The following is a 23286-nucleotide window of genomic DNA, read 5'->3' as shown; positions in this document are numbered from 1 at the left end:
AACATTCTGCTTATAAGAGGTGTTAAAAAAAGAAATAAAATATATTTAATTGTTATGGTTATTTTAATTCACCATCCTCATCTTTGGAATCAATAAATTTCCAAGTGAGATGCATGTTTGAGTTTAAAAAAAAAAGATGACTGTGACATCAGATATATTTGTGTCTTTGATAGTTGCACAGATGTAATGTTATTTTTCCCTCAATCTATAAAATCTAAATTCTTTATATCTTGTCATTTGTTTAAATATTTATAAAATTAGAATATGGATGAGGAATGAATGTTAACAAATATATACCTGCATTGTAACAGAACCTTATATGGAGATATTATATCTCCAACTAAAATATAGTTGGAGGTAAAAATGGTTTTACTTAAGCTATGCTTCTGAACCAAAAAAAATTGTGAAATCATCAGTACTTTATTAATTGTTCATTATTTCACACATTAGCCAGTACTGAAGCTTAGATTTAGTTCAGGCACAGGTAGATGGTAGAAAATATTATCTTCACAATAATATCACTTTTACATCAACTTGGCAATATATAACTATGCTAAAAATCCTGAAAATATTAGGTGAAATAATATACTACATACAACAATATTTGCTTCCTGTTTGATTAAATTATTTTTTTAATAAATGAATATTTATTTAATGTTTTGAAATTTAAATATGTCCAGATGTTAAGGGAATACCTTACAGGGAAAATTAGAAAGAAATGGTAAACATTAATAATAAAGATATTAATTTGTTTTTGATTTTGATTTTCCATTATTATAATTTTTCATTCCTGCCTACAGGACATAATAAAAACACAATAGTGTTAAATTTATATATTGATCTTATCATTTAATTTGTGTATTAAGTTTTAAATTTTAATGTTGCGATTGACCCAATTAAATACCTAGAGCAGGGACTTATTAACGCCAGAATTTTCAATACATGTATTATGTTTTTTAATTGTTATATTATATATTAGAGGCCATTTGATTAATCTTTAATATATTTGAATTATATAAAGGTTTATTTAAATATTGGAAACAAAACTGCATCTGACAAGTTTTTATAATATGAAAATGAAAAATGAAATTGAAAGTTAATTTTAATTATATTAATATCTTACTCTATCATGTAAACATTTTTAATTTGAAAGATTAGTTTTATTGGTAATTCGTTCCAGGAATATTTGAAATATGGGAAAAAACATCATTTATTTATATAACAAAAACCAACTTAAAATTTAAATGATGCAACATAAAAATAAATTAGATTGGAGGAAGATAGTCCGGGTGGTTTTTGTTATTATTTTTAGGTATAAAAATAGTAATAAAAAACTATTAATTGTTAATAAATGTTTTGCAAGGCTTCGTCATGGTTGATAAGAATGAAGTTCTGCTGTCAACTAATTTATTAACAATAAATAGTTTTTGTTTCTATTTTGATACCTTTATTGACCACCATCCGAACTATCTTCCTCCAATCTACTTCATACGGTCAACTATCTTCTTCCAATATAAATATCAATTAAACATTAGATTCTAAAATACAATATTTTTATAAATGTCATAAAATACTTGGTTGTTGGTATTTCAATTGAAGTTCACTACTTGTCGAAATGACTTCTTTATGATGAGTCTTCATAATAATTTCCATCTTCATAACTTATCTTTAATTATATTTAAATACTTTGATTTGAAAGTTGTTGTACCTTATTTGATCATGATCACTAATTAAATTTTACTAATCATTTGACTGTTTACTTCTGTTGTCAAATTTGTTATATTTTACTTCTAGTAACCTTTATAATTAGCAAAAAAACTTGCACCTTATTTTAAAAATAAATCAATTTTTTTGGCAGACTCACACAGGTCTTGATAAAAAAATTTACTATATACTAATTTACAGATTACCACCATATTCAAGCCATGGTGGAGGGTCAAGTTTTCATTTAATGGGACTGTGGGTAAATGGGGAAAAAAATTCTCAGGAAGCATTTACCGAGTCACAGTCACCGATTTCATTGATTTTCAATCCATAGATAATTTATTTTAGCATGCTAGGATTTGAACTAGCATAGAAAGCCAGCACTTTATCCTTTTCCATATAAAACAATATAAATAAAAAATGAATAGATATAATTGATTACATTTACATTTAAAGTTTGAATAATGGCATCACCTAACTTTCTCATATTACCCAGCAAGATGAAAATTTCAAACAATAAAATTTTATTTTTCTGTTGGTATAATAATAAGTATTTTTAGTAAATTAGTATTTTAGGTTTTTCAAGGGGTGAATAATGAATATCAACATTGCTCCTAGCAAGAATACAACAGTTTAACAAAATATAATAACGCTGTGTATCATATGATTAAAATTGGGAGAGATCAGTCATCCTAGGCTGTCTCAAAACTGATGTATATATTATTTTATAGTTTTCTCCCAAGTTAATTATGAAATACTTTAATATTCCATATTTATGTATTTTTATTACTGTTAACTATGGAAAATGGTTAATTATTTCAAATGAACAAAATTAAAGGTGCTTTAGAGTGGCATTTAAACCATGCTAAAAAATTTCCATGAGGATAAGGCCTAACTGATCTAAACAATCATTTAGTATTACATTGATATACCAAGATTAATCAAAATTGTTAAAGATGCTTTAGAGAAAAGCTAAAATCAATTATATAAAGTTGAATTGCTTGTAAAATGATTTAATTGAAAAGTTACTGAAACATTCTAGGGATATGTTATTTCAGTTATGTGCCACTGTTCATTTTTGAGCTAGGCTGTTCACACACATATGCATACATGCATGCATAGACACACACTCACACCAATAGACTTGGTTATAGGACTAAGGAGAACTCAAATTTCCATTGAAAACTCTAATATGAAATTTTACTTGATTGAAATATTTCCTCTTACTATATATGGAATATATAGGCAAGTGAAAGTATGTAAATAAGTAAATAAAAAATAATAAATAACTAATTATATAAATAAGTAAATAAAAGGTAATGACTAACTAAGAATATAAATAAGCAAATAATATAAAAACATGAAGGAACTGGGAATTTCATAAAATACACCAGTTTCAAAATATAGTTTTTAGTTGAGGAAACAATTTGAAAATACAAGTTTGAAATGGTAACTTTTATCCAAATAAAATATGTATCTTAAGATATAAAGCATCACTTATATGTAAGTATATACAGAGATAAAAGCTCTTAATCAATATTACATCTTACAAAAAAAAGAATAATACAGATGACAGTTTCATTTCAATACAGACACAATGGTGTTTATAATTAAACAGACATTACATTAAACAATAGTTAATCACAATACATTAGGAACTAATCAAAATTAAATTAAAATGAGATCATAGTAACTCATGAAGATACCTTGTATCTTTATTAATGGTACTTCCTGGTGATGATAATGCACCATTTCAGGTAAGTTTTATCAATACTGTAAAAAAAACAACAAAAAAAAACAATCTTTTTTTAAAAATAATTTCATTCACTCTGAGAAGGATTATAAAAAGAATATAAAAAGGATTTTTTTATTTACACATAATCTTAGCTCACTACGACACAAAAATTAGATAAATTGAAATATTAATACATATATCTTATATCCATTACAGTTTACTTTGGCAGTATATAAAAAATTGAAATTCCTTTATTAATTATATCTTTCTCTTTCTTTTTTATTATATTATTATTATTTTTTTTTTTAGGAAACAAAATAAAATTTACTACATGTATGTTAAAATATAGTTTAATAATGTCACTAAAAATTTATTTGATACAGAGAATGGTCATTCATTGATAAAAATTATCTTAATTGAAATTAATGTTGCATTGTATAACTTGCCTTCAAATTATATTCTATAAAATAATAACTGAAAACATAAATATACAATTGTCATGCATCAAAGTTTTCTAGAACCTTTATGTTCCAAATTCCTTAATGATATATTAAATGCATAACAAATAAAATTGACAATACACAAGTACCTTGATAATCTGTATGCTTGGTTTTTGGGGACTAAATGGTAATTGAAACAGGCTCTTGCAGCGTCTCTTTATCTTTTCCCATTCAATTTGTATGAAAGTTATGCTATTATGTTTAATTATGTATCTATGTTGTTTAAAAATAGAACTTTTGTATGTAGATGAGTAATTGAAAGTCCATTTGTCAATCATCTGGATTATTCAGGTTCAATTACAGTTATACATCCTTTACTGGACTAAAATATACCCTTTTCTTCCTAAAACAACAATCTTGCTTCCTCATTATCATATAATCTTCTCTGACTTTGAAAAGGAAGATAAGCTACTGGCCTAATGTGGAATGGTACCAACATACAATGCGTCCACAAATCATTTATGTATCATAAAGGTGACAAAATTTGAATATTTTCCATATTTTTTGAGCTATTTGTTATAATGAAGACGAGAAAATTATCTAAGAATTCCTTGAAAACAATAGACCATGTTAAAAAGAATCTGTTTTATAACTTCAAGCCTGCATTGATATCAGAAAAAAAAATTGATATTCTTTAAAAATTTAATATAGATTCGATAATTATGAACAGCATGAAGAATAAATGAGCAACTGACACTTCTGATACAGTTGAATGATTACAAATCCATTTACTTTCATTTAATATTATCTGAAATGACTGAACAATATTAGTTCAGGTTTTCAACTTGACAAAAAAAATTATAGTTGGACTTAGCATTGGTAATAAAAAGCAACATACTTCCCTTTTTATTGAGAGAAAACTTTGTGCATACAGTAATAAGTATAAAAAAAATTCAGTTTTTGTTAAATTATTCTATTCCCAAAAAGAAATAGTGTTTGAAATCATCTCTATGGTAATATTCAATGTTTTAGGCATACACTATGGTAATAGCTTGAATGATCAGCTTACAAGGCCAATATTACTGAATTTAAAGAGGTATTAAATCTGATCAGGTCACTCAGGACAATTAGACTCTAGGCTTCGCTCATGCATTTCTAATCACTTCCCAAATTACAGAATTCCAACTTGCTAAAATAATTTTTTTTTTAATCCAAACATTCATTATTACATTAATACATTACTAAACCTTCAAACATGAATACAAACATATTTTATAAACTTTTCTGGTCCTAGATTCTGAAATCTCCTCTGTTGACAGTATCCAATTATGGATACCTGACAGTTCTTTCAGTCAAAAATAAATAAATTTAAATAATTATTCCTTAATCAAACACAACCACATTAGTCTTGATCATTTTAAGAATCAAATTATGTAAAATTTAATTGTTGAAAATAATTTTGATTATTATTTGTGTGGAAATACATATAAGAATCAAAATTGATTTTTTTCTACTCTCAAACTGTTAATAAGCACTGCTAGTAATATAATTTTAATATCTTATTAGGTTTGAATACATTATACTAGTTTTCTAACAGATGGAATCAATATATATATAAAGTATAAGTTAACTTAAATCAACTCTGTATCCTCAATAGTTTCATTATATAAAAATATATAAAGATTATAAATAAAATAAAATTACAGAAAATACATATTATTTATACAAAACCCTGCTGTGAACATCTGTTAACATGAATTCATGGCTAAAAGTAGTAAATTCTAGTTTCTGAACAAAATTATATTGTATTAATATATAGATCTTTCTAAGGTTTATTACACAATCAATAGTTGAGATATTACTTTAGTACAACAAATGGTTCACAAAGCAATTGGTAATTTACAGTTCGATATGCACTACTTATTTCATTATTTTATTTTTGAGTTTTTCCTCCATCTAAAAAATATGTTATCATTTCTCCTTTTCCTTTAACTTCAACTGAACCTCTGCAAGTGAGTGGGTATCCTTTGGCACTTAATATCTGGTACATTTCCTGTGTAACCTAACAAAAAAATTAATAAACACACTTTAAAAATTATATATTACAGATTGTTTATTTTACTTTATATACATAGAGAGAGATACATATTCCATTTTGGGAATCTATTTCTCATTCAAATTAATTCAGTAATAGGCAAATCTTATAAATAAAAAAGTTTTGGTTAACACCATCAAGATGTATTTTAGCTGTCCATTGCCAAGTAATTCCTTAATTAGAGAAGTACTATAAGTTGAAAAATAAAGCTGCAAATCTAGTCAAGAAATGAAGGGTGGTTGAAGCAATGTGGGCAAAATCCTATCAGGAAGGGATGGGTATCAGATAAAAAGATATGGCTAGGGATAAAAAAGATATAAATAGATGTTACTGTGGAAGGGAAATCATGAAAAAAATCCATTTTTTAACTTACAGTTAATAATAAATAAACAACCTAATTTGTTAAACTTAGTATTTACTTGTATTTTATCAGCAATGCCTGTAGAATCCATTCTTGATGCAACATTTACTGCATTTCCCCAAATGTCATACTGAGGTTTTCTAGCTCCGATTACTCCTGCTACTACTGGCCCAATATTTATTCCTAAAATTAACAAATAATTTTTATTTTTAGTTTGGATTTTGTTAAATAAAATTAACAATATACAAAACTATGATTTGAATTAACGCTAACAATTTTAAACTGTTATCAATTAGTATTAATATTGAACCATGATTCTTAGATTGGTTCATTATTTTTATTATTAATTCATGATATATATCTATTATATAGAAAATTGTAAAACAAAGTAACCCAGTTTGGAAGAATACAGGTTACAGGTTACTTTGTTTTAAAATTTTCTTAATTTTATTTTTTAAAATTCTAAATTGAGATAACAAATGAAAATCTGAACCCTTCTGTTTAAGAACTTACTGAGCAATTGTCTCATGATCATAAAAATCCTTACAATAAACAAAAAAAAAATAAAGCTTGAAATATAATGAAAATAAAAATTTTATTCTGGGACATATATCCCCTAAGAATAAATACATCGTTCATAGTTGATTTTTGTCTGTCGAGCATTTAAAAGTTTCCAGTAAGCAAAATGAAATTATATTGAGATCTTGGCTTATCTACTGTTAATAATGTTAGTCAATATAAGCTTGATTATATTATTTACAATAATGCGGAGCTTTGGTTATCCAATAAGTGAAGGAATAGGTGTTGTTTAAAGGAAAGAATGGATGAGGATTGGCAAATGGAGATGGGGAGGGTATTCCAGAAGGAGGTTGATGAAGGGTTCGCTGAAGAAGGCGATTCTATAGGAGGGCATATATGAATCAATCAGATGGGATCTGGTGTTTAGTGAATGGATGGATGAACGAAGAGTGACGAGATCAAGAATATAGGTAGGATTTTTGATTTTAAGAACTTGGAATAGGAAAACACCAAGGAGGTATAGCCTTTGGGAGGTTGGATAGAGCCACTTCAACTCGGTATACCAGCAGGAGACTTAGGAGTGCCTTGGAAACCCAAAGATAAATCTTACAAAGCAATTCATGAGTCTCTTCAGTCTCAACTCTAGACCTGCAGATAGCCCTCCATAGACCAAGGAACCATAGTCAAAGTGGGGGAAGACAAGAGAGGATACTAGGAGCTGACAGGTGTTCTGAGAAATGGAATGACAGAATCTTAGAAATTGCTTGAGTATAGTCATGGATTTGCGTGTGATTTGGGAAGTATAATTATTTCAGAAGAAGTGTTGGTGGAAGATGACTCAAGTTTTTTATTATAGGATAGAAGTGAATCGATTGGTTGTTAAGGAAGAGAAGGGAGTAATAAGGGAAGGGATGAAGAAGGCACTTCGAACCAATAAGAATGGCCTTGATTTTTTCAGCATTCAAGATCAAATCATTGTTTAACGCGCATGCATTAATGCTATCAATATCTTCTTGTATCTTTTGAATGGCCTCAAGTATCTCGGGAGGGTGGAAGGATAGAAAAATTTGGAGATAGTCTGCATATAGGTGGTATTGTGTGTGGTAAATGGACTCAGGAAGATCGTTAATATAAATGAAAAAAAGGGGTTGGTGAAAGTGAGGACGTCTGAGGAACACCTTGCTTAAGAAGAAGGAGATTTGTTTGGAATAATAACTGTTTGGGAACAAGACAGAAAGGAGAGAAACTTCAGGATTCTATTTGATTCACTTAAGGACACTATTTGACATGGAAAGTTTTTGAAGTTTATTCAGGAGCATCTTACATTTAACTGAGTCAAATGCTTTTGAAAAATCAAAAAGAACTAAAATTGATATTTGATGGTTGTCTTTAGATGATTGGAGGTCTTGGGATATTTTCAATAAAGTGGATTGAGTGGAATGTTGAGAGCGAAAACCGGGTTGGAAAGGATTAAGGAGAGCTTTTTGCTCAAGAATATTAATAAGTTGGGAGCAGACTAATCTTTCTAGTGGCTGGGTCAAATTGGATAGAATGGATATCGGCTGAAAGTCAGAAACTGAAGAAGGAGAAGGTACTTTGTTGAATGGTCGGACCAGGACTTTCTTCTAGGCTTTGGGAAAAATGGAATTTTGAAGGGAGAAGTTATAGTGCAGAAAGGCAGGAAGAATGGTGGGGAGACAAAGTTTGATGATATTTACTGGAATATGGTCTGGGCTGTACTCATTAGTTCTGGACTTGAGGAATGCTGAGATTAAGTCATCTGGGGAAATATTTAAGAAATAAAAGTTATTGGGATCAAATTGGATTTCAGGGATGTGAAAAGAGAAACAGTCACCTAAGATTACTGAAGGAGGAGGAGGAGCAAAAAAAGAATTAAGCTTGTCCGGATCGACTGGGTAATATAAACAGGAATTGGCGCTTACAACAGAGAGGTTCTTAAGGAATTTCCATTTGGATTTAGGATGAGGTGCTTGGGATAAAATGTTGTGACAGTATTGCTCCTTGGTGTGGTGTAAGGATGTTTGGGTAAGGTTTCAGAGAGTCTTGAAGGTGGAATAGTGCTCTGAAATTCTGGTGCATCTGAATGCTTGTGTATAAATATAATCAGTTATGAATACAAATTTAGTAGGATCTATCACAGTGACAAAAACTGTTTATAAGTTTCAAAAGAAAGTAAGATTTTGCACTTATTTTATTATGAACAATTTTTCATGGCATTTCCTAAGTGTTAATTTATTTTTATTACTAGTAAAATATGATCATCACTGTTGCAAAAGTGATGGTTGAATGAGAGTTACCAGTTTATATTTTGACAGCTAAGATAATAATTATTAAATTTTATGGACTTACCAATCCTCATTCTAAAATTATTGAAAGAATGTTGGTTTACATATTCCAATTGTTCCTTTATCCTCAGGGCATAGTCAGCCATTGCTGTCACATGCTTTAGGTCTTTCATGTCACAAGTAGCCTTTGTCAGACCTAAGGCAGTTCTTAAGTTAATAGTATCATATAAAATAAAAAGAAATGACAACACAATCCACATAAAAAATATAACCTGAGGCAGCCATGTAAGTAGCACCAGTAGATTTTATCTTTTCTATGTAGGAGAATTGGGGTTCCCCCAAGATCTCGTCAAAGTCAGCTATTATTTCATTAAGCAGTCTCAGACACTCTACACCTTCATTATTCCCTTCCAGTTCAACATAAAACTCAGAGAAGTTGGGAATAGAAGCAAACATGATACAGACAGATTCACATTGTTCATGATAAAGGTCCTAGAAAAAAAATTATCAAAAATGTTTTGATACTGAATCATCTTATATATTTAGTATTTATAGGATCTCAATCATATCGAGTTATACAGGCCTCTATTTCCTGTACCTAGTGCACTGGTACCTTTAGTTGAGTAGTTTCTCCCGACATTATTCAAATTTACAAATTCAAGCAATATATAATCTATAATATATGCAACTAAATACTATGGTTTCTAAAGGCAGAAGCAGTGTACTTTTTTCTAATTTAATTTAATAGCCGGTAGTTGTAGTTTATTACAGTTACTATTAACAAAAAATGAACTATATTACATTGTATACAACAATTCATTGAAAATATATTGTTATATATTTCCTATATACATAATGTAGGATAATATTGCAAATTAGAAAAAACACAGCCTATTCATTATAGATTATAAATGGAGGTATCTTAAAAACACAAAAATATTGTTGTTATTCTTTGCTCAGTAAATAATGTATTATCAGACTTTTATTGAGGCAGTGGTTGGAAAAAGACCGTTGTGGTCAAAAGTCCTTTTTCCAAATATCCCATTTTTGGAGTCTTTGATTTTCATTTTATTGCTTACTTATTGATTACTTACCAAAGTTTCAAAGCTGTATTATAATTTTTCAAGCTGGTAGTTTCAATAAATGGGAGCTAATTTTATGCATTGATGTGCCATTTACAAAACTTTAGCAGGTGGTTTTCAAGAATATCGTTTTCAGGCAGTAGCCCTTTTTCCAGCTCATGCCCCAATTGATTAAATTTTAAAAAAGTTTTAAAATAACTTACCTCAAAATTTTTGTCACTTGATAGAAAGTGTTCAGCAACATGAACAGGTAATATGTTTGCCAGCAGCTTCCTATTGTAAGCTTCAAGATGTTCCATGTCTTCTTTCTCCTCTGTGTAAAAAATGTGAATATATAAAATATTTTCAAAGTTCTGTTACATTAATTAGAGAAAAAACACTGCATTTTTATTTTTATTTTATTTAATTTATGAAAAATAGTTTCTCTAGTTCATAATTAGAAATTTTTAAAACTGATTATCTTTTTAAGATTAAAAATATCTTATTTTAGAAATTTTTTTTTAAAAGGTATAAGAAACATATGCAAAAGACAGAATCTTTTAATTGATCATGGATAACTATCTAACATTAACTTTTTATTTAAAGAATAATAAAGTAAATTTAATTTTTAAAGGATAATTAGAATAATAAATTATATATATAAAATTAACACAAAATGGAATCATATATGAGGAGAAGATGGTTGGGGGTGCGGTCAGTGTAGAAAACAAATAAGTAAAAACATATTCATGTTACTTATTTGTGTTTTACACTGACCGCACCCCCAACCATCTTCTTCTTATATATAATATCGATGGTCACTAATGGATAATATATTAAACTTTACTACCTCACTAAACTAAATTATGTATATATATAAAAAATTATGGACTACTTAGAACAATAAAGTAAATTAAATTTTTAAATGGACTTTGTTATTAAAATATAACTTGATTTCATAAATATAAATATTTAATAGATTTATCTTAATTATATCATCTCTAAGAAAATTGAGCCAAGTGCTTCATAAAAGTGCTTCCCAGCATTGCTTAGTCTTAATAGAGTTATGATTTTATAATTATTTAATATATGCCATCATATGGGTTTAAATATCATATATTTGTAATATATATATATTTAAACACTTGGAAAACATTATTGGATCACTTTCACCTGGTTGGTTTGGTGGTGATATTTTAAAATGTAAGAGATATCCATAAAGGTACATCCAGGCATGCGACAACATAGTATAATGCAACACCATTTTATGTCGTTTTAGGATGTTACACCATATTGAGCAGCTGTGTTATGTTTCCTCCAACTATATTGGTACAGGACTGTGTATAAGTCATACCATTCTGTATGCAACCATAGTTTTTCAAGTTTCTTCTTTTTTATTATATAGAATGTGTACTGATAATGTTGGTAATCATGAATACCATGAGAATGTGGACTGCTGCTGTAATATCTATATTTTGGTAATCAATTTTGACTACACTCACTCATCAAATCATCTACACTCTATACTATATACACAACTAAATACTACACTCTATACTAGTACTAACTACACTCACTCATACACATTTTCAACAAGAGATGAAGAATGGAATGGGAAAGTGTTTAGAACATCAAAGACGTGCTATGATGTATGTGTCACAATCCTGTACTGGACTGGACTGGTGACGAGTTTGGAAGTAATTATTTTGTGTGAAAGCTTACACTTAATCACACATATATTAGCTTGTGTGTTTATATGGGTTGCCACACTTTTCATATCCCACCATTTGCATTTGGTTAATGTAAGGTCCACTTAAATTGCATACAATGGGATTTAACTGTAGTCATTTAATCATTTTAAAAAAAAAAGTAATACTTTTACCTGTTGCTTGTAACTTCCAAAGAAAATCAAGTCTGTTAGTTGCTTCAGTTTGTCTGCCATGAATGATAAGGGCAATTAGAAAGCCGAGGAGAGAAATCACATTGTAGCATTGGCTATACATATCCAGTTCACTAAAAAGATTAATCATTAATCATCCTATTGATCGAAATGAAAGTTTTTATTTGCCTGAGCATACACTTTGTGATTAAAATAAATTAAAAATGATGCCAATGAATGATGTAAAAAAGAAATTTTGTTAAGAATGACATGATTTTAAAAAAAAAATAATTATACTATAATTTTTTCAGATTCAACTTATGTATCTTTGTATTTAATTCATCACTTCATTTATTTAATGAAATAATTAATTATTACTTATAATGATAAAATTAGTCAATTGCTATATTACCTGATTCACAATAAATAAGTTTTAGTGTTTCATAAATTGGAAAGGAGGATAAAATTAAGTATTCTACATTAGAGTCTGTCAAGAAATGGTATTCGGTTGGATAGGTGACCTCTAACTAATGATGGCTGTGCTGCTCATTATTTATTATTTATTTTCTCTCTCCTAGGTAACTGAGGGTAGGCTTATCATTCTACAAGAGGTAAATGGTTCCAAAAGTGTATAAACATGATAGCTTAACCGTTTGAATCATAATCAGAAATCCCAACATGGTTTTCTATAGTCTTAAAAATAACAGTTTTGTGGTTTGGTCCATGGACAATCTGATCTTCATTTTAAACTATTCACAATTTTTAAAGAAGAATGTGATTTTATATTTCCAAAGTTTAAGCACTATTATCCTAGAAGAATGATATCACTTTGTAACCAAAGAACTGGTTTCCTTCGGTAACAAGTTTAAATCCTGGTTTGGCATCCTAAATTTTATATTATAAATGTAAATACAAAATTATTAATGGGTCTTTGCAGGTTAAAATCTTGGTTTGGTGAATACTACTTGTGCTTCAGTGCAATTCACTTGATTAATTTAATCCTAATAAATAGATAAATTAAGAAATTTTTATACTTATGGAAAGATGATGTATTAAAAAAATAAATACCTGGAAAGACCCGTAGACAGGAAGAGAACGAGATACACTGAAGCGATTCCAGTCAATATGAACATTTTGACAATGCTGGTCAGCACTTGATATGCAGCTGTCATTACCATTAGGAGCACTATGATCATTGATGCAAACTAAAACATATACGAAATATATACACTTTTTTATAATTTCACTTGACTGGTATCAATTTTAATTTTAAAAAAACATCTTGGGCCATACTTGTCTATGAAAAAATCTTACAATTAAAAATATGAAGTCTTCCATATTCGTCTGACATATCAAACCTGTATGTAATCAGTTGCAATAATATTTGTTTATCTTTTTTGATCTCAGACCTTTTTCTGTGAGAATTACTTATGAGTTAATAAATGATTAGCTGATAAGACCACTGAAGGCGTTAGCAGGGTAATTACAAAGACAAATAAAATGAGCCTTTCTATGAATAGAATGACTAACACCAATTTCAAAAATTACCTTTTAAAAGTACTTTTAATATCTCTTATTGCAATCTTTTTACTATTTTATTTTTGCAACAGTAGGGCAGAAATATAACACTTTTATAAAGTTTACATTCTGCTTAATTATTTACTCAGTACTAAATTATCGCAGAGCAAATATTGAAAATATCATGACTACCTTGGAGTTAGTAATTCTTTAAACTGATAGGTTAAAGCATAATTGTAGCTAAGTAATAGTTACTATTATTATATGCTTCAATTGAATTCTGCTTAGAAGCTCCAAGATTTTAAAAAGATTTATTTCTCATATTGTATTTATAATTAGTTTGACAGATGAATTATTTTACAACACTACATAATTGCAGTTCCATTCCTTAGTGGATGGTTGTGTTAAATATTCAAGCTATATTTTATCAAATTAAAATAATAAGGATTGTACAATACTATTAATATTTATCTTTAGAAAAGTATTATATTCATAATACAAATATAAATTTATATCATAACCAACTTATGATATATCATGAAATTGTTTGATGACTTGCTTATTAGGTTCAACTCTATAGTGAACATTGGCTAGAAAAGAAATGGTGGGTTATCTATAGTTTAAATTTATTTTATAAAAAACGGGAATGCCCTCATTGATTTCATAATGATATTGATATTTACTTCACATTATTTCTGCTAGAAAATATATAGAAGAATGAAACAATATGTAATAGCTCTCCAATGAATGAAAATAAAAGAACCATATGTTACACTGAAATGAAATGTTATGATAAATAATGAACACTTCTGGACAGTGGAGCTCTGGAAATAACTTGATTGACAAATTTAAATTAATTAACTCTAGAGCTTAGATACTCGTATTACTCAATAGACAGTGGTTGATTGGGTTCATGTATCATTAACAGAGGACTAAACTGTTATTGATCTTAACATAACTCTGGACATAGTTCAGTTAAATCATAATAACAATTTTCAAAAAACCCTTAGGAAATCTGGATTTTTCATTTTATATTGATCAGTTAAAACTTTAAACTTTTTCAGTTTATGTAAAAATTATAGGAACATATTTAAAATACTTAAGTTAAATGTAATTTTAATGCAATTGGATTTATCTGTTTGTTATAGATAAAAGTAAAAAAGATAATAAAAATTAGATAATTTCATAGGATTAAAACAATTTAATCTTAGAAAATTTCTGTATGGCCAGAATAAAAAAAAAACTTTTTGTGCTCTTATTATGTACGTATGGATCTCTTGTCTTGTTATGAGGAGATATGTAAGCCTTGGGCTACATTTAAAAACTAAATAAATTATTAAACTTTGTCAGAGGGAATTAAGTTTTCTGTTTCAAACATTAATGTAGCTCCTCTGGGGAAATCGTGTCTATCGACCTGACTTAAGTGGCTCTCAGTTGTGTACTAACATTGAGTAGTGTTTTTGTGTGTTGGAAGAATATTTTTTATCAAAAAGATACTCATATCTATTCAAAATCATTAGTTGTTTTTTTAGTAGCTTGATTTTTGTTTACCTCCATTTGGTCATTTCTGACATACAGTGAGGTGGGGGAGGAATTATCCTATTTGTAACCAACTTATTCTAACCAGAGTTTTTATTCTCTGGGGCTGCCAGGAAATGAAGGTTAACCCAATGGAGGTTTCTAAGGTGATGCCTCAACTCCTTCCACTACAATGACCTCATCTATTTAACTTATGAATGGAAGCTCTTAGCAGTATACATCTTACAACTTTTCTAAAAACCTGACCCAGTATTTGTTCAATTCCTGAAGGGCTGTGTAGTGGGTGTTATGGTAAGGTACTTTCCATAACTCATAAGAGGCTAGATAGAACTAATAGAAACACTAGTAGTTAAAAGTATTGTGATGGTAGTGAATGGTGAGGGAAGAGGTTGTGGGAAATGGGTTTGGTACTGCCGAAATCATTATAAACATTTTTATTTCCCTTATTTATTCATTACTGATTTTCTATTTCATTGTTTTACATTCCTTTCAGTGACTGATCAATTTAGGACCTCTCGCCATTAAAATTAATAATTAATATATTTTTTGTAGTTTAAAAATTGTATTGATGTTTGTAACCATTGCTCTTTAATTTGATCGTTATTTCTTGTATAAAGAATTGGTATTTGTTTAATAAAATTCGTTCTCATTCTAAATAATACACGTACTAAAGTGTCAATCATAATGAAAAAGGAGCCAGAAAGATAAAATTTGGGTAGCAACAACTGATTTGGATTTTGTCATTGATGAGAAACCAACCCTGGTGATAAGAGTATCATATGTTGGTCATGATGATCAATAGGTTAGCTTTCTCAATATCGTTATTTACCGTATACGATAATGTAATCGTAGGTTTACATTATCGTACTTACTTATTTCATCTTCTAGAATATTAAAGACTTTTGTCACCACATCTGTATGTTCATTACATCTTACTGGAATTTGTCATTTCGTGGTTTGTTACAGCAATAATACAGCAGTGTGACTGCAATTGAGTCTTTCAGAGTTTAGTTTCCTATATTTCGAACTGTAGGGGAAAGCAATATTTTCCGGTTTGTAGTAAAGTGGTACCGTGGAGGTGAAATAAGGCTTCGAGCTCCAAACTAAACTTTCTTGCAGATTACTTTTGCTGAGAGGTAAAAGTAAGGTCCCTGTCCATAAGCTGTTCCCCGATGCTATTTTCCTCTGGGCCTCTGCTATTTCCTTAAGGTCTGCCAAAATACAAACTGCCAAGTTGTTTTAGCAATGCGTTGGCATTAGATCTGATAATTTTCTCTTTTAAAGTTGTTAAGTAAATTGAATAGCAACTTACCCTAGCATTTCTTCATATTCTAAGATTCTCAGACTTCTTCCAGGGACTCACGAGTTTACTTTGTATAAAATATAAAAGCTCACTACAATGAATTGAATATTGACATTTGAGGTTTTTTTACAACACTTGGAAAAATTGTAGCTTTCCAGATACTATGTATTGAAATATATAGAATAACCACTGATAGATCCTCATCCATACCATGACTGGTGATCAATGCGAAATGGAGTTGGTTCTAGGCATCAAAAATTTGGATGAATGTACTATTTTCAGCAATCTAAAAATTCATATGCTTCAAGATCTAATATGGTAGGTGATGTTAAAATAAAACACCACCTTTTAGTGTTCCTTATTGGTATAAAACTAAAATGAACTAGAAATCACAAACTTGAAGGAATTTTAACGGAAGGAATAAGTTATTTTCAGAGAGGATCTTCAAAATACTTATCGTTAGTCCGGAAGAACAAGGACGTAACTGTAAAATTTTATGAAATTGACTGGAATACCAAATATTGGATTTACTAGATTTTTCTAAATTGACATAATTGTGTTTAAAATCTTCTCCCCTTGGCAAATTTTTTAGTACTATTTATTTATCGACTTACAAACATCCAGTAAGTGGATAACGCAATAAAGTCAATTTCACAAAGTTTACAATTTGTATTACAATACATTTTACAAAGTGTCATTGTTCTTTCAGACCGGCGATAGTTTGGATGATTTCCAGAAAGCTATGAGATAAAAGAGATATTAATTGAGCTAATCGTTGAGTATTAGTAAACTTGTTTATTGATAGTTCAATGGGTGTGTTTGTGCTTATTGAAGAGCTCCCTCTAAAAGGATTATAACTGACATTTCATCAAACTTTTCAGGGGAAAAAAATTTCACTTTTGACCAAATTAATAGTTTTTTCAGTTTTGGGACATAAGAGCTAATTCATTGCTATTATCAGTCAGATATAGTCACAAAGAACCTTTTTTACTGAAAAATCTTATTATTAAATTAGGCATTTGTAACTTTTTTTTAGAGAGAATCCTTCATTTGTTAAATATAATCAAAGTTATAACATTATTGTAGCAATAAACCAGTAGCGTTTTGCCTTGCGTACAAGTTACAGTACACGTTGCGACTGCCCAGATGCCACAACACTATAATCAAACAACAATAGATAAGGAATACAAGCCCTAAATTAATGCAAGTTGTTAGGTGTCTGGCCAAGTTGCTGATAACAGCCGGCAGCATTAATGGAGTAGATGATCTCATGTCTAACTCAAATAAAGCTCCGGAATGATCAATGTATCTCCAAGTTTCTGCTTCGCGTTGCCAACTCGAATCAAGCCCTCTTTGATTATTAATAATTTTCTTCTCCAAAGGCTTGTACAAGTCTTAGGCTCGATTACCAGACTCTTTAGGAATTCTTTAGCACGGATCAGTCTTAAAGATGATTTAATATTAAGTTGGTATTAGAAGGGAATATTTTGTGCTTTGCTGCACGTAAACGATATATATATATATATAAGACAGAAAATGTTCGGAAGATTTCTATTTGTGCATGAACTTTTGTTTATTTTGATTTGTTTTACTCCCTACATGTCTATTTCTGACATACAACGAGGTTATCCTTTAGTTGACCAACCAATTCTAACCAGAGTGGGTGGGTCGAGATTTTGTTAAACTTAGTTTAAAAAACTAACAATGTAAATGGCAATTATTAATTACTTCGTTATATTATTTTAGTTGTTTGTATCATTTTTTTCCTTGACAAATCCCTGCAAAGTGGGGCGAAACATTGTTAAATTACTATTTGAGTTCTTTTGATCGCAATCGGACCGTCTCCCTCTTATACTTGTTTGTTTGTTTGGTTGTTTAGTGGCGCCAAACTTCATTGGTCATCAACGCCATTTATATTTTATTTAATTTTGCTAATATTCGTTAAATTTTATTTATCTTATACTTTATTAATAAGTTGTATAATCCTCATGAGTATTTGTCAGTTGTAAGGTTTTAACTGACGGAAACACAATAAAAGTTACTCAAGACGCTCTTTTAAGCAATCTAATTTTCAAATATTTTTCGGGTGGGACCCCCTTAACCTACCTGTGGGTAGGCCGCACATGATTCATTTGCTGGCTTAGTGGTCGCGAACTTCTATGAGTTGGAAACCACTGATCTAAAAAAAAGGAATTTTTCGAACAGGGCAGGTAGTTCCGTGGGACCGTCACAAAATTAAAGTCAACCCGCTCAGGCAAGTATTGAACCGGTTTCGCTGCAACCTGGACTAAGATGACGCCTCAACGTACTCAACTACAATGACCTCAGTTGAGCCCCAAAATAACTATATATTTATGGAACCGATGCATTGTTACTCAAGAGTAAATATTATTTATAATTTACTATTTATGATTTCTTCTCAATTTTCAGCTTGACACTAGATTTAATTATTCAATAGGAAATTTGAAATTCAGAGTCAGTAAATAAGGTTGAAAATAAATTATGATCAAAAAACTGATAAGCGAGAGGATATTTCATTTCAATCATCTATCACCAAAATTATTTTTTATATCAATTAAAAATATTGTAAGGTTTTCGAGATATAGGCTCATGAAGAAAATAAATGTCCTGACCCAATTTTTTATAGCAGCATTCCGTACATGTATTACCTTAAAAATTCGATTTCTCGACACTATTTCAAGATTATTGCTAATTTAAAATACAATTTAATTTTTATATCAATGTATAAGTTGTTGTACTATTTATTCGTAAATATGAAAAAGTTGTTGAGAAGATGCACATTATGGGTGATAATTTGATGTAAACATTTCAATATTACAAATTTATGCCTTTTACAATCGCTTCTAAGTCAGTGATCAACCCAAATTTGCCTCGCTAGGGACTTGTTGGCCACTCCTGATGTAAATAGTTTAATTACAATTTGAGTCCTTTCGACTGCACCCGGACCATCTTACTTTTATATATTACAAACGGCCACTCAACGATCTTCTAATCAATAAAATAGTTTTAATAAGAAATCGCCGTGAAAATGGCGGGCCTTTCCGTTACACATCTTTGGTCTGCGGACCACTGGCTGCCACCACTGTTTTAGACTGTTTATTACGGGAGTCAGAGAAACAAAACACTAACCTGTTAATAAAACAGTTCCGTAGGTGTTTACCTAATAAAAAATTTAACTAAATTTCTGATAAATATTGACTTACACTATTATTTAAATTTATAGTTATCATACATAAAATATAGTACAGCCACTAATACTTTGCACTAAATGGAAACTCTCAGTAATATTTGTCTACTTGTTTTCTACTACGGAAAGATTTACATTTACAAAATCTAAAAAGAAAACGTATAAATTATATACATATTATAATCATTATATACAATAGAACTCAGCCCTATTTAACAATATAATAAAAATAAAAATAATAAAATAAAATAAAAATACCAATATAATAAAAACCACCTTTGACTTGATTTATGATGATTTTAAGATATTAGAAACGAATTCATAGATGACGATCTTTTAAGCTGCAGGTCCCAAATCTGTCACCTGACCTACAACTTGAATTATGCGATGTGCAAAGCAGACAATTTTTCTAATGAATAGGACACTCTCATATTTTTTTCAAATTGCTACATTAAGAGACATTCCAAAACTTGCGAAATTTAGGACAATAAATGAAAGTGTGTTTTCGTCGATGAAGTTAGTAAAAAAAACAGAACAGAAATACTTTCTCATGTGTCTTTACATCATCTCATATGGTTGGCTACAACATATCTAGAGGTGGATATCTGTTCGTTAGTGGATGCAACTGGTTGACCATAATGTTAACACTAAGTGTATAGTTTCATTGCCCTCACAATGTTTGTTTCGATTGATAAATAATAAAAATATTTTATATTTATGTATAACAAATACTTGGCCAATAAAAAGAAATATTACTACTTTTGGTTTTATTAATAACTTTACCTTACACACAGACCTTATTAACACTTTAAAGTTCTTAATTTAAAGTATATAATTATTATATACTATATTAGTAGTAGTACTATACTAGTATATTATATACCGATAGTAAAACTTAAGATAACTAATTCTTTGGAGACCTGAGTTATGAAAACCTTGGTTGTATTTTTAATTAAATGAATAGCAGTCGAAGATGTTTTTATATATTGATGATCATTTTTATTCTTATATGTATTTATATCCTTTATCCATAAAAAATAATTCATAAATGTGAATAATTGAAATAATATACCATAGACATGGAAGGCTTGTCCGGCAGTAGTCCGCTCGTTGCCGGCTCTGAGGCGTTGTGACCTGTTGAGTTGGTGAGAATGCTCCAGTTGGTTTCCATGGAGACGTTTATCGACTCTTCTAAAGCTCCTGGAACAACTCCGGTCTCCACTGACATTAGCGGGATCTGAAATAAGTTTCATGCCGAAATAATTTGATAAAATGGAGGAAATACTTGGATTTCGTAGGTATATCATTTTAAAGCAATATAAAAAATTATTTTAGGTCATGCATCGAGTAGAAAGTTATTTGTTTTATTTTCTTGTTGAAAGGTATCCCCTGCCTAAACCTGAAAATCGTTCTCTGGCATCAACAAAATATTTCTTACTACCTTTTTCCTGGAATTTTCGAAATAATTAGGAATACTGCATCTACCACCTTTCTAATTTGCACTGATTATTAAAGATTATTCTCATTGGATGGACAAGTTTTAGTTTAGTAGACCCTTTACTAAAATATTTAAGTCTAACCTGATTTTTTTCTACTGCTTTACTGTGAAGAAATATTCTTTCATAATAAAATATTGTAGGGTAGTTAAGCATTATAATTGCTTAAGCCACTAAATTGTCATTGCCACGCAATGCCTCACTCTTAGATTTTTAGTAAATACATTTTTTTCCCCCTCATTTTTCAGAGGGATTATTTGATAATTATAAAATCAGTAACGATAAAAAAAAAAAAGAATAAGAGATAATTTTGGTATCCTCAATTTATCTTTCGAAAGAACGTAGATACATGTATCTCAACTTTGGCATATTTACACTTTTCAACGCCGTAAAACATGACGGCAGAGGACCTTGCTTTCCGCTCGTTTCACTGCTGTCATGATTACCCCTTGATAGCCATTAGCTCTCGATCGTACAAGATATAATATTAGAGATAAATTGGGAAATATTAATAAAGGAGGCCGCGGCCGGTGTATTATTACATGACAGAAAGAGGGGGGGGTAATCGGTTAATGCATCGAGGACACAAAGCTCCGAGAAGGGCCTTTGTTGAGCGCACTCTTTGCTCTGTAGCTCCATTAGCTCGTCTCGCTAATTTAATGGACGTCGACTGAATCGCTTTCTCCTCTTCCATCTGCCTCTGCCCTATTATTATGGTACAACATATTTCCCGATTCGGCGAAGGAAATAGGGAGGCAGCCTTGTGAACTGATTCGAATGAGCGGTAAATGTTTCAGGGACCATTATGTCTTGAGTAGAGAACTAACATCATTCACTACATAGAGGACGTAATGTCATGTAGATCACGTAGGCATTAGGAAACATTATTCCTGTTCCTTCGGGTTTTATCTTATAGGCCCTGACGTAGTCGCAGAGCGCACGCAAAAAATTCTTTTTACGAAAACTATTTATTATTCCCCAACGTTTCGCCCACTTGGAAGGTTCCATCAGGGTAAAAAAAAGATATAAAAAATGAAAAATGTTTTATACATGGGATGATGTGAAATAGGTTATAAACTATAATAGGACTATAAGATGATGTAAGACTTTGCGAAAATTAACCAAGTAAATTTTAAAAAAAGAAGCTGAATGTAGTACAAATAATAATTGAGACCTTTGGTCATCAAATATAGTATCTGAAAATTTGGAGGAGTTTTTGTTGATATCTGATTCCTTTAGCTGATTTCACAGGTTTAAGAATATGTACCAAAAATTAGTATACACTGCGATAATCAGACCAATTTGGATATATGGAATTATATCTACCAAACCCTCAAATTCCTCCCGCTTACAATCCAAAACCCTACGTAAAATCCTTGATGCTCCTTATTACGTTACAAATAAACTCATCTACAAAGACCTTAACTTTCCATTCGTTGCAGATCTGGCCCAAAACAGACATGCGTCTTTTCATTCTAAACTCCTTACCCATCCCAACCCATTAATTCTTAATCTCTCATCCTTAACAATCCCTGATAATCCTCTGAGGCTTCTGAAAAGAAGATGGCCACAGGATCTTCTAATTTAGATTAAAGCTTGAAGTACTACCAATAGGTGGTTCCTTCCCAAGGTTTTGAATTGTAAATGAAACATACAACATATTTACTTATTGTATTTATTATTTGTACAGTTGTAAATCACATTAAATAAATAAAAAAGAATATGTAGGGAATTTATTTTTTTTTCAAACAACAATATTCGTATTAAGTCGCGGTAAAGTACTAATACGGTTTGTTTTCTAATGATCAGAAAATAAAATCCAATAATTTCAATGCTAGACACGGACTCTGGTTTCGTGTATGAGCGCAAACAAATCAGATCCAAGGTACTCCAAAAAAATAGATAAGAAAATGTATCAGTACTTCTTGGGTTGTTTTGAAGTAGAACATTCTCGTTTTATTTTTATTTTAAAGTAATTTAGAATAAAAGTGTAATTATTAATATTTTTGTTAGGTATAAATCTTTTTTATTTCACCGTAGTTTTGAGGTTATGGCTTGTAGTTTAAAATTAAAAAGCAGTTCGTGGCTGGTAGACTAATTTATAACGGGGTCGGTTGACTAC

At 29.8% G+C, this 23286-nt stretch overlaps 1 protein-coding gene across 2 annotated transcripts in view; it reads right to left on the bottom strand.

The window, feature by feature from the left end:
- Positions 1-5555: 5555 nt before the first annotated feature.
- Positions 5556-23286, bottom strand: part of LOC106689967 (adenylate cyclase type 6) — a 60694-nt gene continuing 42963 nt past the window's right edge. The window contains exons 6-13 of one of the 2 annotated variants that reach the window (XM_067051441.1): positions 20741-20905; positions 13169-13305; positions 12104-12234; positions 10446-10555; positions 9433-9652; positions 9225-9356; positions 6394-6518; positions 5556-5941 (exon numbers count right to left, since the gene is read on the bottom strand). In XM_067051441.1, the coding sequence (XP_066907542.1) occupies positions 5813-5941; positions 6394-6518; positions 9225-9356; positions 9433-9652; positions 10446-10555; positions 12104-12234; positions 13169-13305; positions 20741-20905 (1149 nt within the window). In that variant the 3' untranslated portion in view covers positions 5556-5812. The remainder of the gene's footprint in view (positions 5942-6393; positions 6519-9224; positions 9357-9432; positions 9653-10445; positions 10556-12103; positions 12235-13168; positions 13306-20740; positions 20906-23286) is intronic. The other variant, XM_014435198.2, reaches the window with a different exon arrangement.

Source organism: Halyomorpha halys, unplaced genomic scaffold (genome assembly GCF_000696795.3).
Source record: "Halyomorpha halys isolate HHAL.00 unplaced genomic scaffold, Hhal_1.1 Scaffold1537.1, whole genome shotgun sequence".
Classification (NCBI taxonomy): domain Eukaryota; kingdom Metazoa; phylum Arthropoda; class Insecta; order Hemiptera; family Pentatomidae; genus Halyomorpha; species Halyomorpha halys.
Note: the sequence above shows the minus strand (reverse complement) of the source record. Positions and strands in the feature narration are given on the sequence as shown.